Source organism: Drosophila yakuba, chromosome 2R (assembly GCF_016746365.2).
Source record: "Drosophila yakuba strain Tai18E2 chromosome 2R, Prin_Dyak_Tai18E2_2.1, whole genome shotgun sequence".
NCBI lineage: Eukaryota > Metazoa > Arthropoda > Insecta > Diptera > Drosophilidae > Drosophila > Drosophila yakuba.
The window spans coordinates 17,476,508-17,497,837 of NC_052528.2; the positions used below are offsets into that span (position 1 = coordinate 17,476,508).

General features: G+C 42.6%; 1 protein-coding gene across 7 annotated transcripts in view; it reads left to right on the plus strand.

The window, feature by feature from the left end:
- Positions 1-21,330, plus strand: part of LOC6531075 (NACHT domain- and WD repeat-containing protein 1) — a 33,798-nt gene continuing 12,468 nt past the window's right edge. For 5 of the 7 annotated variants that reach the window (XR_005560501.2, XR_001454248.3, XR_005560502.2 and 2 more), the window contains exons 1-9: positions 1-190; positions 1,182-1,304; positions 13,038-13,602; positions 13,684-13,991; positions 14,409-14,584; positions 14,643-14,787; positions 15,334-15,499; positions 19,416-20,328; positions 20,426-20,883. Coding sequence is in view for 4 of the 7 variants with exons in the window: in XM_039372010.2 (XP_039227944.1) it covers positions 13,408-13,602; positions 13,684-13,991; positions 14,409-14,584; positions 14,643-14,787; positions 15,334-15,499; positions 19,416-20,328; positions 20,426-20,883 (2,361 nt within the window). In the remaining 3 variants the exon portion in view is untranslated. The remainder of the gene's footprint in view (positions 191-1,181; positions 1,305-13,037; positions 13,603-13,683; positions 13,992-14,408; positions 14,585-14,642; positions 14,788-15,333; positions 15,500-19,415; positions 20,329-20,425; positions 20,884-21,330) is intronic. The other 2 variants (XM_015197328.2, XM_039372009.2) reach the window with 2 other exon arrangements.

Genomic DNA, 21,330 nt, shown 5'->3' on the forward strand with positions numbered 1-21,330 from the left:
TCAGTTGCTCGTCGATGTTGAAAGCGTTTGGTGCTCGCAGCGGAAAGGCGGACCTGGCACCCAAACAAATATATTGGGCAAAACAAAAAAAAAATGAATAAATAAGGAAAAGCTGGGGAAAACTTTGAAAACGGGCGCGCGAACAAGTGAGCAGCGGCGGCAGAATCAAAATCAGCAGCCGAAGTGAAGTGTAAATAAGTGAAATACCCAGCACACACACACACAGATACACACACGCACACAGACACCGGAGTTTGGGCCTTGGTATTAGAACGGCACGGGGTAGTTGTTTATATTTATATCCAGTTTCCCCCACTCCCCCCGCAGCAGGTGCGACATTCCTTTGATAATAGACGTTGCCTAAACGGCATTGCATTTCCCGACCTGCGTAACTATCTTTAAATGGAGTGTATCTCAGGATACACAACTGATCTTGCTTATAATTCCAGTTTAGCGAACTAAATTTGAGATTTCAGATAAAGCATCCTTTAAGATTTAACCAGGGAAGGTGCAGCATTTCCCCAATTAAATGTGTTGTCTAAATGGCAATGCGATTTCCGACCCATTTCTCGGTTCTGCAACCCTTTTGCATTTATCAATGTCTCCGGCGGCGTTCTGGGTTGGGTTGGTTTGGTTGACTGAGATTGATATGGGAACAATGCAGCCCGATAAAAGGGGCTACATAAAAAAGAGAAAAAACCAATTAAACCAACCACTCGGAAAGTTAGAACGGCCAGCAAAGAACCCTTAAAATTGCAGCGCGCAAATTTTAATTGGAAAAACTTGCCTAATTGAAGTTTAACAAACAAAGCGACTGGCGACTGCCGACTTGGGTGGGGTGAATGCAAATCCTGTCTGGGACAGCACAAACTTCGTTCTAATTTTCAATTAAATGAAGACAAAACGAGGACCAAAACGAGGAAAAGAAATTGTGCCAAGTGCAATGACCACAGCTCCGGATCTCGAGGCCCCCAGGACCTGTTCATTGTTCATTGTTGGCTTCCGCCTGTGCGGATTCCGTGGGCGCTTCAGCGTTTTCGTATCTGAAAACAATTAAAATATGCATAAAATGTAAATGTGGTTGAAGCTGCCCAACTAATGTTGGGCCAGCATCAAAGTCAAACGCCAAGTGTCCTTTCTATAGCCCACAACGATACCGTTTCTGTTTATCGAATTTATAGCACGTCAAGCGGAAGGCGGAAGTGCACAGTGAAAAAGTGAAAATAATTTGTGCATAAATCAGTTGAGAGAAACAATGATGGAATAAAACGGATAGCCGGACTTTGCGTGAAATTCGGCAGAAGGTAAGAACCGCGAGTCGGCCGCAAATTCCACTCACATTTAAGCCGCAATTCGATATCAATAAACGCACTCAGGCCGAAATTCTCGAGAGTCTTGTTTATTTGGCCGACGGTAATTAGTTTCCTCCCTTCTCGGGCTACCAATCCACCGTTCACCACCGCATCCATCTGCCTCCCCTCCTCCCAAACCCCAAACGGTTTGGTCTGGCAGCCCATGCGGCGTATGCGTAATATTAAGATAATTGAATGGCCCATGACAAACAACAAAACCGACAGCACAAACGAAAATGGAAATGAAAATGTTTCGTTTTTTTCGTTTTTGTTTTTATTTTTTCTTCTTTTTTACTTTTCTGCCTCCGCTTTCTTTGCCTCGTCTTTCTGCCATCATAAAGCATTTTCCGACCTGGCTTGGCATATCCTTTCATTGCCTCTCATGTCGAAAATGGCCAATAAAAATGTTTACGACGCACGCACACACACACACAGACACTCAGGTAAATTCTTGGAAAATTGGCATGAAGAAGCGTTGAATACTTATTAAAAAATTACCCAAACTCAGGCGTACATAAGCATTCATGTGTATGGGCAACTCTTAACGACTCGCCAAGTTCATTATTAAGCATTTACATAAAGAGTTTAATGTCTGATAATTCAGCGAAGCCATCCCAAACGCCATATGTGCTTATTAAATGATATGTCCAATAAGATAGGGCTTTTTGGCATCCTGCAGAGCATTTGCTGCCTTCTAATTAAAGGTCTGGGCAAAAAGTTGATGAGGGTAAATTGGCAAGTAATTAATCGACATTTCATTTAGGAGTAAAATTAGGCAGGACACCGTACCTAATATAAATTAAGCCACAGACACAACTTTGTAATATAGATTCACCCAATTTAACACAACATTAAAGTACTTTTCCTTTGGTTATCAACTAACTAAAGTATCTTGAAATCGTTTCCCTTTCATTTTTGTTTATCAGTAAATTAGTTCCGGTGAAGTAATACAGCAAATACAGCAAATTGGCAGCAAAATGTCAAAATCAAGTAGCCAGCAGAGACAGAAACTTTTTGCGGGCCAAAGGAGTTTTCCAACATAAGCGGATAATTGTGATAACACTTTAATAATCGATTTAGCAAGGAGCTCAGCTAGCAGTTTGTTTTCCCAGCTCAAGAAAGTGAATTAGCACCATCTACGAGATGATATATTTTATTCATGGCGTATGCGTAATTCGATTTTCGCCGATGCTGTCTCTCTGAGCTCTATATAAACATTAAAAACTTTGTTTATATTCGCTGCAGCAAATTGTGTATGTGTACACACACACACATCCCAAAAATCCTGCACGCTCACACATTATTCGAAACACATAAAACTCGATGGAGAAGAAAAACAATGAATTGCAAAAGAACGGCAACAAACAAATGCAGAATGCCTTTGCATGTTTCGCCTCGTTTTTAATGGCTCTCAAATTTTATATTTATTGAAACTATAAAAAGTTTATGTGCGAGTGCCGTCGCTCTTGCACTTCACGGAAACCATGTCCATTTTCACGGTTCGGAAAAATCTTCTTGTGGATTGAACCAAATCCGATAGCAAATCGCCAGACTTGAGTAATGCCCGTAGGTCAATTTTACAGCCAGTTTAATACGTCCGCCCAGGCAATCCATATGTTCGTAAATATATTAATTTGTTCCAGACTTGGCACCTTTTTTATTGCATCCGTTTCGTTCTTTGTTGTGCGAATGGGCCGCGAAATAAATGCTGAGTGCTAGTGTAAACATTTCTGGGGGGAAAATGGAAAACGAGAAAATCTAGTTCAAGTCGATTTCGCTACTTGCCAAAAATGAAAACGATCTAGACAGAAAGACATAGAGTTATAAACTGACAAGAACGAATTTGAAAGGAATCGTGAGAATTATGTGCAATAATTTAAAAACAATATGTACTTCAGCTTGTGTCAGATTATTTCAACTGGAAAATACATCCTCTATTCCACGCCATGTGTGCCAAATGAAAATTAGTTATTTATGAGTTCGGTTTTACCAGAAAATTAATCATATTGGGAAATTTTGTAAAGTCAATGACTGCGCAAAATAAATTAACTGAAACATAAATTTTTAAAATTTTAAAGGTGCCTGAAATAAGAAGTAACTTCTAAATAATAAAACATTTATGAAATTCAAAGGTAAATTTCTCTACCTTTTGATCCCTTTTGTATGCCAGTTCAAAGGGTCAAGTTTTGTCCAATTAAATTAAACGAAAAGTGGTAACTTTATCGTCAAGTTGAAACATTAAATGCCAGCCCCAGCTAAATTAATCAGCGACCTTGTTATTTTTTGTGTGGCTGGTTCAATTAGGTAAAGTGCGGTGTGTTTTTGCAGTCGCTTCACCTTCGCCAACGCGGCGTATGAGTAACGCGCGTGTAGAACATTTATCTGCCGAACACACTTTAGATGCAAAGTGAGCGCTTAAAACTTTAACCGAATGTCCTGGGTGCGCCCCTGTCCGCTCAAACGAAGGACACGGGGCGAGTGTCCTGTCCTGCTGTCCTTCAGTTGAAGCTGACAGGATAACCGTCATGACTGGAGGGTAAAGTGCTATAAATCAGCACTCGAACCACTTAATAAGCGCGACCAACGCACCCACACACACAGCCACACACATCACACACACACACACACCTTCTACCCTGTAAATGCACACACTTGATCCTGGCTTTTACACAATGTTTTTTTTTTCGCATTCGCCGCATTTTTCTAGGGTTTTCCCCGCGCTTTTCACGGCCTTCAGAGGAGCGAGAAATGAATTATGGCAACGAAAACAAAGAGAAATATGCGGAGGGCAGCGAAAAGCTGCTGCCAGTATAAAAAAAGAATTAGTTGACTGTAATAGGAATATTAACAAATGCCAACAGGGAGCGTTGTTAAAGATAAAAAAAATTAATTAAAAATATTTTCTAATTGCATTCGAAATGAATGTTTCAATTGAGCGGAAAGCGCAATTGACTTGCAATTTAGGTCATCCAAACACAGAACTTTGAATTTTCTGAATATTCTTAACAAAACCAATGAAGTGAAGAATTCGTTACTATGCCCAAATATGGATCTCATGCTTAAGTAAAAGTCATGCGCCTTTAAATCGAATAAATTAATTTAAAGCATAGTGTAAATGTGAAATGAAAATAATATTTCTCTCTCTGCATGGAATGGGGGATCCTCAGCTGATTGATGAAATTTTCATGGGCGTGGCAGCGAAATGTTTTCGTCACGCGCCTTTATTGCCTCGCCCGCCTGGCGGCCAGCAGCTGTGGGCGGAATGCGGTGGGCGTGGCTGGGCCGCCTTTTCTCTGTTTTGATTTCGCGCTTGCAGAATTTATTCCACTCTTTTTTTTTGCCACCGCATCTGTTTAGCATAAAGCAATCGTGAATTAGCCATAATTTGTTCCCAACTTTGTGTGTGCGAGTGTGTGTAAGTGTGTGTGTGCTGTGCTTATCGCCGTCAAAATAAAAGCTCATTAATGCGGCATTCGGAAGATTTTAAATATTTGCCCAGCGTTTTGTGTTATTACCATTTTCCAGACGACGTCGCTCCGCCACACCACGCCCCTCCCTGCACCGCCCCCTTTTTAAATGGTCGTTGTATTATGGCCAAGTGCTCGTGGATGAGCGACCGTGTGTTTGCGTTTGCATGTGTGTTTGTTTGCTTTGCGGGTGTCTGTGGGTGCCTCGATTTTAATTAAATATGAAATGCGCTCGGCTTCGCCGGTCTCCGCTGGGTACAGCTGGAAATGGATACACAAAAATCAAATAAACAAACTAGCCAGCGCTTTGCATAGAACTGCCGATGCTCTACAGAATAGTTTTCATACATTCAGTGACTAAGACACTTCTGATTAACTGGCCTTAAAATTAATGAATAAATTCAGTCAAATTTATAATAATGTAACATAAGGAAAAAATGTAAGCATGCATATGCAAGCAAGCTACTTGATTCATAAATTGATTTAAATTGTAACAATATATTTGTATGGAACAATATATATCTCTAGAGGAATTTTGAAATACTAGCCAGATGCATTTCATGCATGTCTTCTATAAAAGGCTTTAAAGTGTCACGCCCGTTGGTATGTCACTTCCGCTTCCGTCTGCTTTCCTGTGCCCCAATTTCCGATGCGTCCGCCAACTCAGAACGAAGTGAAACGTGGAAGCCGACAAAGCCACATATGAGTATGAGTATGAGAAGTTGTCTTCGAGGCATTAGTCATTTTGCCAACTGGCCCACATACCCCATTGAATCCATTGCAAGGAAAACTTGGCTAGAATAGCTGGTTAAAACCGTTTGGCAGTTGCAATCAGGCTTAGTCACGCTGTCTGAAACTATTTTCTGCCGATCGAGTAGAGAGCAATTGTCAGAGAGCTTTTCCACAAGTTATGTGTGTGGAAATCGCCAAGCCAATCAAAACATGTGTATGAAATCCATCAAACATTTGTTCGATCTATGTACACAATTTCCATATACAGCATACTGTGTATTGTTGTTATTACATATTCTACATAAATTCCCATAGTTTGTTTTTTTAATATTTAGTTTATGCATATTTGTATCCTTCTCAAAATTGTTCCAATGTCTTTATCAAAGGTATTATGCAATCCATTTGCCAGTTCTTTAAGCAACTATTAAATTACAAGGCTACATACGTACAACAATTTTTCCCTGTCAAAAGAAAAAAATATTATAAATATACTTTGGCTGAAAACTTTGCGTGCCCGAGTGAGTGTGTGAAAATGGAAAATGCAGCTCATAAACAAGGACTGTTGCATGCGTTTTCGACGTGGCATCCATTTGCAGGACCGCTGTCGCCTTTTGGTCGCTGGTGGTTGCAAGTGGTTGCTGGTGGTTGCTTGTTGCCCAACGCAATCTGCACCACTTGTTTATGGCCGTTTAATGAATGTTGGCACTTGGCGTGCACCAGCCATATCCAAAGCAACTCTGCGAGTACGAGTATATGGCTGTAACAATGCCGTCCAAAAGGGTCGGGCCAACGAAATGAAACGCAACGAAGCCAAACGAGGCGGGAAAGCCTTGGGAAAAGCCTCCGGAAAAACCAATTTGCTGCTGAGCGGCCTTAGACCGCAGAATGGGCGTGTTCTTGCTCGTCTTTTAGGCCAACTCCTGTACTATGCATGCAAATCTGTTTGCAGCGCAACCTGTCGACAACAAAGCATCGCAATCACTCTGGGAATTGCATTTTAAAAATTCCATGACCTATTTAACAAGCAGGTTGTTCATAAAAAATACGTTTTTTTAACAATGATTTTCCATTTAATATAAAAATTTGAGTGCATTTAAATCTATTTCTTTTTTAAGGGGTGCATTTCCATGCTTGTGTCAAGGTAGTTTATTATCATAAAAAGTTCACATAAATGAAAATATTGTTAGCAAATAATGCAAAGTTTGCTTTGCTAACCCAACTTTCCCTTTCTTTGAGTGTAGAATTGAGGGCACGAGAATTGACTTTTTCTTGGCATAAACTTTTTTTTTACATTTTATGGGCAATAAGACAAGTATGGCGACGAGTATGCTGCTGCCCTTTTCAAACCAATACTCCCTTCAGCTAACAACAAATAAACAACAAGCTTAAATGAAAATGGAAATTAAAATTTCCCTGGCGCCAGCAAAGTTTTGCTGCCTTAATTTGGCTAATGAAAAGCGCAAAATGTTGTCTCAATACCGCGATATTCACTGTACCGCAAAAGTGGATAATTGAGTGGCGCATAAAGTTTTTTCAACTCAAAAAGCCGCAATTGGATGTACCTACTACAGCCAGCACGTATTTTCGTGTTCAAATTTGTCAGTGTATGTGGGAGTAATTTGAAATGAAAACGTGGCAAATCAATAATTTTGAATTATCCATTCGGGCTGCGCTGCTTTTTCAGGCTTTTCTGTCTGCTGGTGGCCTAATTGGAGCACACGCACACATTCCCATGAAAATGAAAATGATTTGTGATTTCTGATTTGTGATTTCTGGCGATAAGTGGGTGAGTGCTCGCTGGGGAATTGAAATGGGGGCAGGGGGGCATACACGTAGCACGCATCATTAACTTGAAAGCTGCTTATCATATTTGCTTATTGTACAATTACGCGTTGTATTTCAGTGGCAAAAACCCCCTGAAAGTTTACATAAAATAAAGACACCCCCAGAAATGCCCGCAATTTCCCACTTTGAATGCCAGACATTTTGGTTTTATTAAAAGGACTTTAGCCTCGAATTCCTAGTAAACGCTTTAGCTATGTGGTTGACTTTGCAAAGAAAATTCATGTGTGCTAGGTTGAATTTAGCAATTACTGATTTCTCCATAACAGAGCTTGGTTTAAAACGACTTAAAGAATTCCTCAGAGTTTTGTTTCTTTGAAAACAGATTTTGTACTGGCCAAATACCAGTTGTTTGCTATCGCTTAAATTTAGTTTGATTTTTTTTTGAATTGTTCACTGAAGCAAGCTGCATTGCTATTTCTAATTCGTATCACAAAAGAGCAGGAAAAAGGCTTATAATAAAAAATGTATGTGAGATTTTCAGGTTTATATATCTTTTATTTTTTTTAAACATTTAGCAAAGCACCAAAAACGACTTTAACTTTCTGGAAAATAATATTTAACTTGGCTGAACAAGATTGCTTAACCATTCACTCAAATAGTACGAGTATTCCAGAGCCCTCTTCAAAGTACTCAGGACACCTGACACCTGCCACTCTTGCCGAGTTTCCCATCAGTCGCATTGTGAATTCCCTGGGCCTTACATAAAGGCTTGAACGGCCTCAAAGTAAATCCTTAAATAATTAAATACGAAATGGCGGGCAAGGATTTTCAGCTCCTTGCCGATCGGGCGACAGAGCGAAATACTTGCCGTAATAACAATGTGTAAATAGAATCAAAATTGTTGACTCGGGCAGGACAAAGTTTGCTGAAATCGAAAGGGGAGAAAGAGAGAGCCATTTGTGCAAAATGTTAAGACTACAATAAGTTAACACGCACACACACACACAGGCCAATACACCAGTCAAACAGAAAGACAGACATAAAAAAGAAAATTCATTGACATGAAATTCGGGTAGCATTTTACGTGACAATGCCATGAAATCGAATTTGCCAAGCGACCGGAAATGCGCACAGTCTTGTGTGTGAGTGTGTGTGTGTGCTTAAGCGCGAGTCCTGCAGACAGACAAAGGGGGCGGAGACCCAAGGGGGCGGGGCAGCCACTGCCGTCGACATGTCTTCTGATTTATGCCGCACTTTCCATAAGTTTTTCATGTTTTAGGCCGACTCGCTACCCTAGATTTGCCTGCGCCCGCTCAATGTATTCAGCCATGAATTGCGTGAGCTGCCTGTGCAAGCTTATTTACTTTTGACAGTCATGCTGGTTGGTGGTGCTGGTGGTGCTGGTGGTGCTGCTGACTCTGCCAGTCTCTCAAAAAATCTGGCTACTTTTTCGTGGAAAACCAGAAACTGTTGCATATTTCATGAGGCTGTATTCTCGCTACATTTCTCGACTGTCTAACAAAGGTAACGCAGTAACAATTGCGATACATCTTAAGTTCAAGGAGTCATGAAATTCCACTTTAAGTGACTTCAATGTTTATTGTAAATATTTCAAATCAAATAGTTGGTTATCCTTAGACAGATTCAATCGACTTAAAGTCACACTTGCTTCCTGAGATAGCTATAAAGCTGTCATCCCTGTTACCACCACCAAGAAATAAAAGGGCTGAGGACGCTGGCAAGCAAAGACAAAGGCGCAAAAGAGACGACAAGTGGGCACCGAATGAAAGACGCACTTGGAATTGTTTTTGCATTTCTTTTCTCCTCTCCACTTTTCCCTTCCCCCCGCGCCGCTTTGCTACCTGCTTGGCATAAGTAAAATGCGGGCCTGGCAGCAGCTGCTTTTTGAATTTTCGAAGGTGGGCGATGACTGTGGCGATGACCTTCAGGTAAACAGAGCACACAGAATTGTCAAAGACTATGGCTGAAAATTAAAAGCTCCCGGGCGAATGGAGCACAATTGGTTCTGGCTCGTCAAGTGCCCGGATTTGAAAAGGGTTTGCAAGTCAAGGGCCATCGAATATGGTGGGGAACCCACACAATTGACTTCATTGAGTGCTGGGATGAGACCGCAGTGAGCAGCGAGGTCCTGGCCAGCCAAGTACAGGATGTGCAGTCGTATTCCCTTCATAAATCAAAGCTCGATTCATGCAAATTGCTTGCTCACTGCCAAATGCGTTCGATCACGTAGTTGATTACAGGAAGCTGGCCAGAAACGAGCGTTGGCAATTTGGTGTCGATTGGCAACGGCAACTGCGGGGACAACAGTTAAGGCCCAAAAATGGCTCAATTTTCTCGGACCAAAAACCCAAAAAATGGTAGAAACAGAAGCGAACCAAATCAATTGTACCGCGACTGAGGCTGAGCTGGCGAAACATTCGGCAAATGGCAGCTCATTTTGTATTTATCAAAGGGACCAATGAGGGGGCAAAAGCCCACGTCTGGCCTGATGGCGGCATAAACTTTTATTTCAATGAGAAGTTCTATTGCACCGTGGTCGAAATGACTAACTCCTGGCCATAATCTAAGAAAATAATTGTACAGCTTAAATGTGTATTAAAAAAAAAGGGGCATTGAAATAGGGAATCACAGAAGAAGAAGTTGACTTACAACTTGATTTTCTACATTTACCTTGGGCTTTCTTAATAATACGCATACGCACCGTGGGCTCGTGCTGAAGTACAGCTCTGTATCCACTGTGCAGCTTGCCAGTCCCAGCTGTTTACCAAGCAAGTGAAACACACTCTATATTCGCACACACAAACGCATACTTGCCTGCTTTCCTTCGCTTTCTCCCGCTTTCTCGCCACTTCCGCTGCACGAGACAAGCGAAAAGGAGAAGCAAATTCTGTGGCATACTTTTCGGCTGAGCTTCTCCTTGGCATACAAATGCAGGTAATAACGGCTGGGAAAAACTTTCGGCTCGTTGGCATTTCCAAATGAATGGCGACTGTTCTAATTTTGGCATGCCCGGAATATTTGCCTGTTGTTATTTTCTCTTCTCTTAAATATTTATACAAAAAATGAGCAGCTAAGCGCGCTGAGACACACTCACACACACACACTGCATTGGATTTATTATTAATGCCCCCCCTTGAAACATACGTTTCAAGTAAGCCCATTTTGTGTTTGGTTACTTTTATGAATTTTGCTGACTGTGCCCAACTGTTTGCCCAAGGCCCATTCAGGATTTCCCATTTCCATTCCTATTTTTCCCATTCCTGCCGCTCCTTCCGTTTTCCTCCTGCCTGTTGCGGCCTCTTGCTTATTATCATTTATTTACTTATTTATGTCTAGCGCGTCAGTGCCAATATTTTATTTTCATTTTAGTTTGCGGCTGTGCCAGCTACTCATTCCGTTGTGCAAATGGCCAGGGGTCAGAGGTTGGGATCCATTAATAAAGTTGCCAAGCAAATATGCTCAAATCCAGTCGAGATTGGCTCGATAACGCCTTTATTGAATTGTGAATGGCATATGTTTCCACTGACGTGAATTTAAATGGTAAATTCGCATTGCAAACAAACTAAAAGTACTGCATTAAAGTTGGATTTTCCTTAACCATAAAGGAATGCATTACATAATTTATGTGCAAAGCCGTAATACCCAACATTCTTCCCTTGTTCGAATTTCAATTGAATAGTAATAACCTCACCTGTTCTATTAACAATTCAGTATCTCTTTCTGAACATTTTATCGATTACATGGGGAATGCATAAGGAATGCATATTGCAATGTCAGCAATACCAAGCTTTCTTTATTCCAAATGCCAGCTAGCAGGCGCTGAAAGGTCCTTTTTGCTTCTTAATATTTAACAGGATATCGATGGCATTGACAGCACGCTCTGCACATTCCGTATTCAATGGAACCCCGTTGGCCCACCCATACATTTTGCCCATCCAGCAATGGGTGGCCATTTGACACCCACGTTGTCCAAGCTACTCGTACAACAGCCGAGGTGGAGGAGTAATGGCACAGGCAGCACAAGGATAAATTGTGTTTGCCTATAGTCATTAATATCCACCTCCCAAGCCAGCGATAAACGTTGAGTTCCACATCCCCTAGACATTTTGTTGTTTGACAGTTTTGACGAAACGCCAGCCTAAATCGTCGGATATTGACTAATAATGGGGTTAATCGCCAATAACGATCATTTCTATTCAAGGTAAATTGTCTGTTAACCATGAATGCAGGGAACTAGCTATTACGTGTATGCATGTGTTCACCTATGGTATAAGTTCTATAGACGGTAACTATTTGTATAGTCCAAGGGTAAAACGTTTCGAAAAAAATCACTTAAAGCTGCTTCAATTTAATGGTTTTAAAGGTTTCGAAGCAAACTTTACCTCCGTTGTTATCAACGTTTTTCAAAGCACATTGTTTCCACTCACAGGCAAATGAGTAATTTGGTCAGCATACCCTATCAAATATCCAATTATGAGACGTAAAAACTTTAGCGTGGCTTTATACACCGCTGTAGACAATAATGCCTGTCAAGCATATTGTTTTCAGTGGGATTTTCACCTAACTGTGAAGACATAAAAATCCCGATAGTTAACGTTGTTGCTCATAACGCCTTTAATGGCTAGCTTAGCTGGCATTTTAGTAATTGTCCTGATAAAAAGTAACATTTCCTTCGGGCAAATATCTGATCGCCATTACACGAGCTTAACCACTTTTGGTCTGTGGTCAGCTGAAATGGTTCTTGCACTTGGCCAGGTCGTATAATTTTCACATCATTGGGAACGTTTTGACTTGGCTGTTGGCTGTTGGGCGAGCAAGGCGCTCATTAAGCTTAATTCGCTGGGAATCAAATATTTAACAGATAAGCCAGATTGAGACGGCGAAACACGTGTGTGAGTGTTTGCTGCGAAGGCTGATTGAAACTGACACCCCAAGCACTTGCACCTCGCCATGGAGGTATATAAAATGGAAGGGCAGGGAGGAGCGCAGGAAACGCAGGACCACGCCATGTCCTGTCCTCCGCCGCTGTCCTAACGAGCAATTTAGCCAACTCATTGAAGCGGAATTAATGGCAATCGATTTTGTTTGGCGGTCGGCAGACAGCTTCTTATAGGACGAGGGGAATGGGTCTTCATTAGTGGCAGGACGACGGCAGCAGGATTCCAACAGCACATGCCCCATTCCCCACAAGCCAGCCCACCAGCTTTCAAGTCCGTGCTTATCTTAAAGCCAGCATTTGGGCAGGCTCAATTATTTTTAATCGTTTAAAGGAATAACTTAAGTATTTTATAAACATATTTCCTTTATGAATATGATAACAAATATTGTGCATATTACTAAGCAATAACTTAAGTATGTTCACTCTTTTAGACGTGCGAAAAATATACTTTTCACGCACAATTTAGGGCAACATTTTCGCCCCTTTTTCAATCAACTACTGAGTCAAATGCTAACACTTGCTGACTTGTCCAACTTGTGCACTCCCCCTATATTTTTTTTTTATTTTTTGGGCCACAAGTGTATAGTGTGTATGGACTTATCCCTCGCTTGATCATGGGATGAAACTTTTCTTGTCTCGCATGGCTTCGTTTTTTCCATTTTGCGTTTTTTATTACGTTTCGGGTTATGCAAAAACTTTGCCATAAATACAATTTTTGCTCTTTTCAATTTGTATTTGCAGCTGAATCGAGAGGGATAAACTTTTTGGCCCGCTATGCCCAGGCATCGTGCGGTGGCGACGAGCGCGGCTGTAGATATAGATTCAAATACAGATTCAGATACATATGATACAGATACAGATACAGATACAGCAGCAATTTTATTTGCCACTCGCATTGAACATGTGCCAAAGCTGCGGGCTGCTCGAAGCTGACTCTGGTAAAACCGCGACGAGGACGACGATGCCACTTGATTTCGGCCAACTTAAATAAGCTGGCAAAGGCGAGGCGAGGCGCTAACACACCACATCCACTCAATCCCCGACACAGCCACGCAAAAAAAACAAACAAACAAATAAACTAGGCTAAAACTAGGCAGCTTGCAGCTAGGAAATGGCCGCGCCCATCGACGAGAGTGTGCTGAATGCACTGAGGGGCGTGACCAGCGCCCACACCCGCCTGCCCAAGCCGCTGCTCATCAAGATCTACGTGGCCAGCCAGAAGCAGGAGTTCAACCAGGAGCGTCGCATGCTCCTCGAACTGGTCGGTCCCGAGCTGCAGTCCCTCTACGATGACCGGCAAATTGAGGTAGCTATGACTTATCAATTAGTAGAACAACATCTTTAATCTAACATTTATAAACTGCAATTTGATTGCTTTGTTTCACAGCTGGAATTTGTGGACATGCACTTTGGCACTGGCGACCTGGAGGTGCACCAGCTGGAGCGGGATCCCTACCTGATCCACGACTATCTGCACGAGATCGACACCTGCCACGCCCACACGAAGAGCGTCTTCTTCATGGTGCTCGTGGGCGATGGCATCGGTCGTCAGCTTCTGCCCACCAAAATGGACGAGGACATCTTCTCCGCTGTCCTGGCCGATCAGCAAACCTCGGCCGACCATGAGGCACTCTTGGTTAAGTGGTACGAAAAGGATGCATCTCAATCGCAACGGCAACTCAAGCAGGATTATCGGTAAGCTAATGAGTCAAGCAACACGGCATAAACAATTTATAAACCACAATTGAAAATTCATGAAGAGAAGTAAGCCAGCTGTTGTTTATTGATCGGTTACACACACATATCCTGCATTGAAGGTTGTTTTTGTTTTCGCTTGTGAGTCAAACTGCAAACCGAAATAGTTATGAACAAAGTTGGCCAATATTTGTCAAAGTTCCGTTTCCGTTCCATTGTGCCATGTTTGGCTGAAATTATCCATGTGCCACATTCGCATTGTTTGGCCACTCAATTGGAGCTGAACTTTGGCAAATATTTGAATGGACGGGTATGGGAATGGGGATGGGTAAATATGGAAATGCCAGCACTAGCTTCGACATCTGCAAGTTGTACGCCAGTTATTGAAACCCTTTTTTTTTTGTTTGTTTTTTACAGGCTGATGGCCGCGGATGCCTGGCTGGCTGAATCACAGCGAATGCAGAGCTTTTTGGAACAAGCCTTTCAATCACTGGTTCAAGGATCTGGTGCATCAGGACGATCGCCTGAGTTTGTGCAACGGGTTCAGCAGCTTCGACGCTCGCAGATCGAAAGGGAAGTCGCCCAGGCTATGGGTAAGTTATTTATTTATTTGTATTTTAAATTGTCACATTCTAAATATACCTTTTTAAGCTCTCACCAGCGAGAAAATCCTGGCAGTTTTCCGCGAACGAGCCGCTCAGTGCAGCAAGGGGGATGTGGAGGCGGCAGAGCGATTGCGGAAAATCAAGGACGAACTCACCATGAACCTTTCCACAGATAATCACACTACCCTCGTGTAAGTTTTCCGCATGCATATATGTGTCAGTTATTTAATTTAAAGTCCAACAAAGTGAAGTAACTTTTGGAAAACAAAAAAAAATCAGTATATCGTTAGTTGGATGCTCACTTGCAAAATCCACTACTATCACAACTTTAAAACTTTAATTAATCACTTTTGATAATGTGAAAAAGTTTCATTATGATAACTTTTACCATCTAACGAAAAAAATAGGGCAAGGCAATATGCAAAGTGCCAATTAAAGCATTAAAGGGTCAGCTAAATCATTTTTTACTGCCATGTTGACAGAGATTTACGGAAATTCACTTTATATTCAATTAAAGAAGCTAAATAATAGATTAGATTCCGATGACGTGCAATAACTGAGATCTAACGATGTCATAAAAGTGTGGCATTCATGTACATTTTATTTAATATTTTGTGCACGCATTGGTCAGAACAATTGACTAATTGGGCTCACACCAATGACAGTGCTGATTCTCAGAGTTTTTTGGTTAGAAGTGCTGGCTAATTAGGGCTATTACCAATTATTACCAATTGCAGGGTGCCCGGCAATGCGGCCAGCGAGGCCATCGACCCGGACAACGAGGACCACGAGTCCTACTTGAGCAAGTTCAAGAACAAAGTCACCGACAAGTTGCGCCTGCTAATCGAGGCGCACATAACCAATGATCCCGACGTAATCAAGGGGAGGAAAAAGACTGTGCAGGTGAGTTGGCCAGCCACTTTGGGCCATTAATACAGCAGACAGCTAACAAAACGCCTGGAGCCGCGAATTAAATTATATGTATTTTGGCCCAGCACTTGCGCCACTTCACAAAACCACTGAGCGCTTAGTTAATCAACAGCAATTATGATTGTTATTTTTTGGTTGGCTAGCGGCCGAAGCGAAGAATCATAAATTAATTCCAAGAATTTCCCACAGACAAAGTTGGGCGGTGCGAGCCTTTATGATTTGATGTTACCTTGTTTTTTATGCCTTCTTGCGGAGCTTTTCTTGGGGCACTCCATTGTTTATTGTTCAGTGGTGGCGCCACAAAGTCTCGAGTTGTTGGCTAATAGGTGAGCGTTAATTAAATGTTCGGCATGTGGCAGGTGAATTAGGCTTCAAAGCAAATGTTTCAGCGTAAAAGCTGGGAAAGTAAACAAAGAGCTGAAAAAATGGGAAATTTAAAATGTTTGAATGAATACCACTTCAATTTGCACAGCCACAAAGTGGTCATTTGCAGACTAAGTCGTTATTGAAAAGAATAAAAGAAGAACACAAGGCACTTTTGTGCATATTTGCTAGCAAAAAAGCTGGTTAAGGATTCTCTTTATATCAACTTTTACCTGAAATATGTTGAGATTTTCGTTGGGCAATTGCAATTTCCAGGAAAATTCAACTGAATCCGTTCACGTGCAAGTCCCTCTTATGCATACAGTTGTGAGCAAAATAAAGTGGTTGAAATAAAAACTCTAGAGATGCACTTTATTTATAGTTGTGAAGAAATTAAATTAAATATGAAAGTTGGTCGTTTGATAAAAGTTTTCCCACATTTTCAAATTTTTTTTTTTGCAACAAAATTTTGATTTGTATTACGTTTTCGTTTTTTTTTCCAAAATGAGCAGTTTGTTTCGCTTGTTTATTTGGATCTAAAACTATTATTTTGGTCACAACTGCATATATGTATGTACATATGTGTATGAGCACAAGAGGATGCCCGAAAAAGTATGCTTTGCATATGACAGTTGTCGAAATTGAGTTTGCAAGAGATTTCCTGCAATAAAAACCAATTGAAATCGAGTTGGCCCAAAAACGTCAAAATGGCCGAGGAAATCGTTTAGCTCAAGGTTGCCGCTACCGCCCGCTTGGCAGCGCCACTCAGATCGCCTTCCGTTCCAGTTGCGGTTTTCCAGCATGGCCCTGCATTGCATAAGTTCACTCCCCGCCACTTGACGACCCCCATTTTGGCCCCCGCCTCCCAAAAACGCCACCTCTTGTTGGCTTTTGTTGAAAGCATTTAACATTTCAGCTCGGTCGCAGCCGAAGGACGAGGCGTAATGCGAACTGGTCGCTACCATTAGCGGGCGAACACAAGTGGTGCACTCGAAAAAAAACTAGTAAAACTGGAAAAAATAAGGATTTCATAACTAGAAATATGGCTTATATATGAAGTTCTTACATTTTGGATCTTATATATAGGCATACTAGCTAATGGTTTCTTAGTTAGAACCTTTCTGATGTATTAATTTAAAACTAATAGCTTGTCGTGCATTAGACCGTGTTGCAAGTTGCATGTTGCCGACTCACTGCCTCAAGCTCCAGCCTCGCCCCAGTCATTTTCCTTTCACGGCTCTCCTTGACGCCCCCGCACCCGCGCCCCCTTTTCATCGCCACCTCTGACATATTAACACACTTACACTTGGGCACAATGTAACCACGCCCAGCCAGGTCGTCCCTTGTTTGCACTTAACGATGCAGCAACGTAAACTGCATTCAGGCCCGGTCAACATCCCATCCCATACCATGCCATACCATACCACACCATTACATCCTTCCCAGCAGCGATGCGGATAAAAGTGTTGCAAAGGCAAAACCCATCTGATCCACCAGCGCCGCGCACTTTGACAAAATGTTGTGGCATTCGTTGCCGCAACCAAGAAATATGCAAAGTGCGCAGCACCCACTCCACTCCCCCAAGTTCCTCCACTATGCCAAAGCATAGAACCATAATCCTCACCAGGTGCAACACGTCGTATGCGCAACCTCTGTGCATGTGACTCTGGCACTCTGCGAAAATGAAATTAAAGCAAGTCAAATGCCAACTAATTAAGCGGCAACTCAGGTGGCTTTAAGAGGGCAGCGTGAAAGGACATACAGGACATACACAGCTCCCCAGGTCGTATTGATTGGGTGAATGTGTCACCGAGAAGTGCATTACACAGAAGCTGTCAAATGAGATTTGCAAAGCAAAAGCCGCTTACTGGCGAAAAATGGTGAAAGAGACTCCGCCACAGACTCAGACGCAGTCTGAGCTTCAGATCCTGACAAGGCCAGGATGACTACTTGTTAGTGGCAAAAGTGCCACAGCCAGACAAGCTGACTGACACTCGCCGAAAAATTACGAGAGCCATTGAAATTCATAAATAATTATTTTCGATTTTTGAAATATGCCTCTACATTTAAACAAATTGCATGTAGGTTCCTGGAAAGTGGGATGATTAAGATTTAATTATGAGAGCTATTGAAATTTATAAATATTTATTTTCGATTTTTGAAATATGATTACACATTTAAACAAATGGCAGCTAGGTTTCGAAAAAATGGGATGATTATTATTGAAAAATTATAAGAGCTATTGAAATTCATAAATAATTATTTTCGATTTTTGAAATATGATTACACATTTAAACAAATGTTAACTAGGTTCCAAAAAAGTGGGATGATTATGATTGAAACATTATGAGAGGTATTTAAATTCATAAATATCTATTTTAGATTTTTTAAATATAATTATACATAATTACTTATTAAGTGGGCTGATAGATGATATTATGAACTTTAATGGCAAAAAGTGATTTCAGTTTTTGGGAACATTCATACTTCGTATCCTAAGTTACTCCGTGTATTGAACTCAAAATATTTAAATGGGTATCTACGTTAGGGGCGACATACTTTCAGCACTTAGCAAGTCTGTTTTTCCAAGTACAAGCCGCTCAGACACCTGCCCAGCAGGTGGGCAGCCGTGCGGGGGAAGGGGAGGGGGTTGTGGCAGAGGCACAGGTAAACAAAGTTGCGTGGCAAACATGCTGAATGCCACTCACCGGCGTTCCAAGTGATGGGGATACTGATGCCGATGACGTGCTCTGGTCTCAAAGGCGGAGGCGGGCGACACTTGGCCATACGTGTGCGACTCTATTTTATTTACTCACAGCTGCGAGGAGATGAGGGTGCAGATGAGGAGAGGGAGATGAGCAGATGGAGATGGATAGGAAGAAGGACCTCTTAGAGGTCACCACACAAACGGAAGCTGGTCCGAGATGAATGCCTGAAGGATGCGGATGGAAGTGACACTGTTCTGGGATTATGGCTGCCGGTGGCATGTGGCAGGTGGCAAATCCAATTACGGACAAACCAAAACAGCTACCGGTTTTTGAGAAACATTCCAAGTGTATTTCTATGCAAATGACTCTCATATGCACGCAATCAAAAATAATTACATTCTGCAAAAAAATAAAGTAACCTGCACACAGTTGACCTTGTTCGCCGCACTCAAATGATCATTTTGAAACATATTTAAAGCATATCAGAATTATTTATGCAGACTCTCGCTTTAACTGCAGCAGTCACATTCTGTGGGTACGAGCATTGACAAAATGTACTGCCAATTATAGTGATTTAATTTGATGCCTGTCGCACACAATTAATAATTGCAGATGGCATCACATGGTAATTAAACAGGACATTAAATTCGCATTTCTCCCGCTCACAAGTTGTGCCGTATGTCAAATAAAACGACACAAATAATAGCTATTAATAGCTTGAATACCTCTAATTAAATTATACAGCGAGTTATGCATATCTAAAAAGTGCTTATTCAACACTTTTTGTGGTTTTTGGTCATTTTTGCTTTGCATTCCAGGAAATCTTTCACGAGCACGCCACGCACCTACGAATCCTGCGGGAGCACACGGACAGCGATGCTCTGGTGGAGTCGCGGGTGCCCCAACAGCTCCGCCAGAATCTGATGGCCAACTTCCGGAACGGCAGTCGGCATGCGCCGTACTTTCTCTGCGGCGCCGATGGCAGTGGCAAGAGCGCCATCCTGTGCCACCTGTACGGCCAGGTGGGCAGCTGGTTTGGATCGACTCGCGTGCATCGGGTAATTCGCTTTGCCAAGGCCACGCCCCGTTCCGCCTACAATCTGGAGCTGCTACGCGTGATTTGCCAGCAGATCTCAATCATCTTCAACATACCGGAGGGCTATTTGCCCAAGGACGCCTCCTTTGATCCGCTGTATATCAACACCTGGTTCCAGAACCTTTTGCGTCGGGTCGAGGATATGGGCAATGATGTCCTGTTCCTGTTCATTGACGACTTGCACTTGCTGAACCCGCTGGATTGCGATATTGTGACGGCTCTGTCATGGCTACCCACATCGCTGCCCTGGAATGTGCAGATCATATGCAGCTCCACCACGCCAGTGGAGCAGCTGAAGTTTACCCCAATGCAGCGGGATCGCTTCAAGTCCGTCGAGTACCAGTTCGATTTGAATCTGGGTGACTATGCCACTAAGCTTAAGATACCGCCACAATGCATTCCAGGCGACGTCAGCTTTGCCCTCTATGTGGAGCAGCAGTTTGACCAGCTGGAACGCCATTACGGACGACAGGCGGTGGGCGATCTGGCCAGCTACATCACCTGCTCGGAATACGGATTGAGTGAGACGGAGCTGCTGGAGCTGCTCATGCCCACCGACGATCCGGAGTCGCTGATTGAGACCAAGAACGGACACTTTAGCTTCGCCACCTTCAAGAAGATCCATCGCGAGATGGGTAAGTCAAATGCTCTATGGATTATAGAATAAACATCTATTTAAAAAGTAGTTGAAAGGATTAAATGCATTTTTGTTATGTTGCCTCTAATTTGCAGACCTTTTGCTGCTGCTGCACGACAAGATAATGTCCGGCAAGGTGCTGATCCAGTGGCGGCACAACTACTGCTCCTCGGTGGCCAAGCGGCGCTACATGGACGTCCAAAGGACGCGTAGCCTGCACTGCGAGCTGGCCAATCTCTTCTTTCCGCAGGACGAGGACGAAAGCACGCTGGAGAACGAGTCGAATCGCAGCGAGAGCAAGTCGGTGATCAGCCTGAAGGACAGGGAGCGCGAAAAGGACTCGCTGTCGGCGATGTCAGCCGTTTCCGCCGGCCGGAAGTCATCGTCCACCCATCACAACGACGACACATCCACCTTCTACAATCCCATTGCCGCCGATGTGAGCTACAGCATGCGGCACGTGGAGGAGAGCTGGCACCACCTGATGCGATCCGATGACACCACCCGCTTCAAGCAGATCGCTGTCTGCAACTTCGACTTCCTGCTGGCGGCGGTAAGCTTCCCAATTAGTTCCCCCATTAACATCTCTGTTTCGCAGTGGGGAATGGCAATCAGTGGAGCTCAGCATTGGGCTGCTTTTAATTGCCTCGTAATTTGGCAATCAAACAGACCGTCTTCCGTTTACATGTCAAAATTTAGCACCATCAAGCGGGCACAAAGTTAATTTGCACATTCAAAGGGCGGGCTGATGAAGTGAAAGCTGGGAGCGAAACTAAATTATGGCCAAAAATGATTTACATGCTATTGATTGTGCTGCGCTAGTCAGACGAGCAATAAAATGGTTGAGTGGTAAATAAAGTTGGCTTCTTGGCAGTTAAAAGTGAAGGTAATCGTTAGACAAACTTAGCTTTCTTAGCTAACGAGTAATTAAAGAGATTTATAGGCACATTAAGTTAGACTTGCTGTGTGCCGAAAACTGCATTATTGCAAACAATCCACA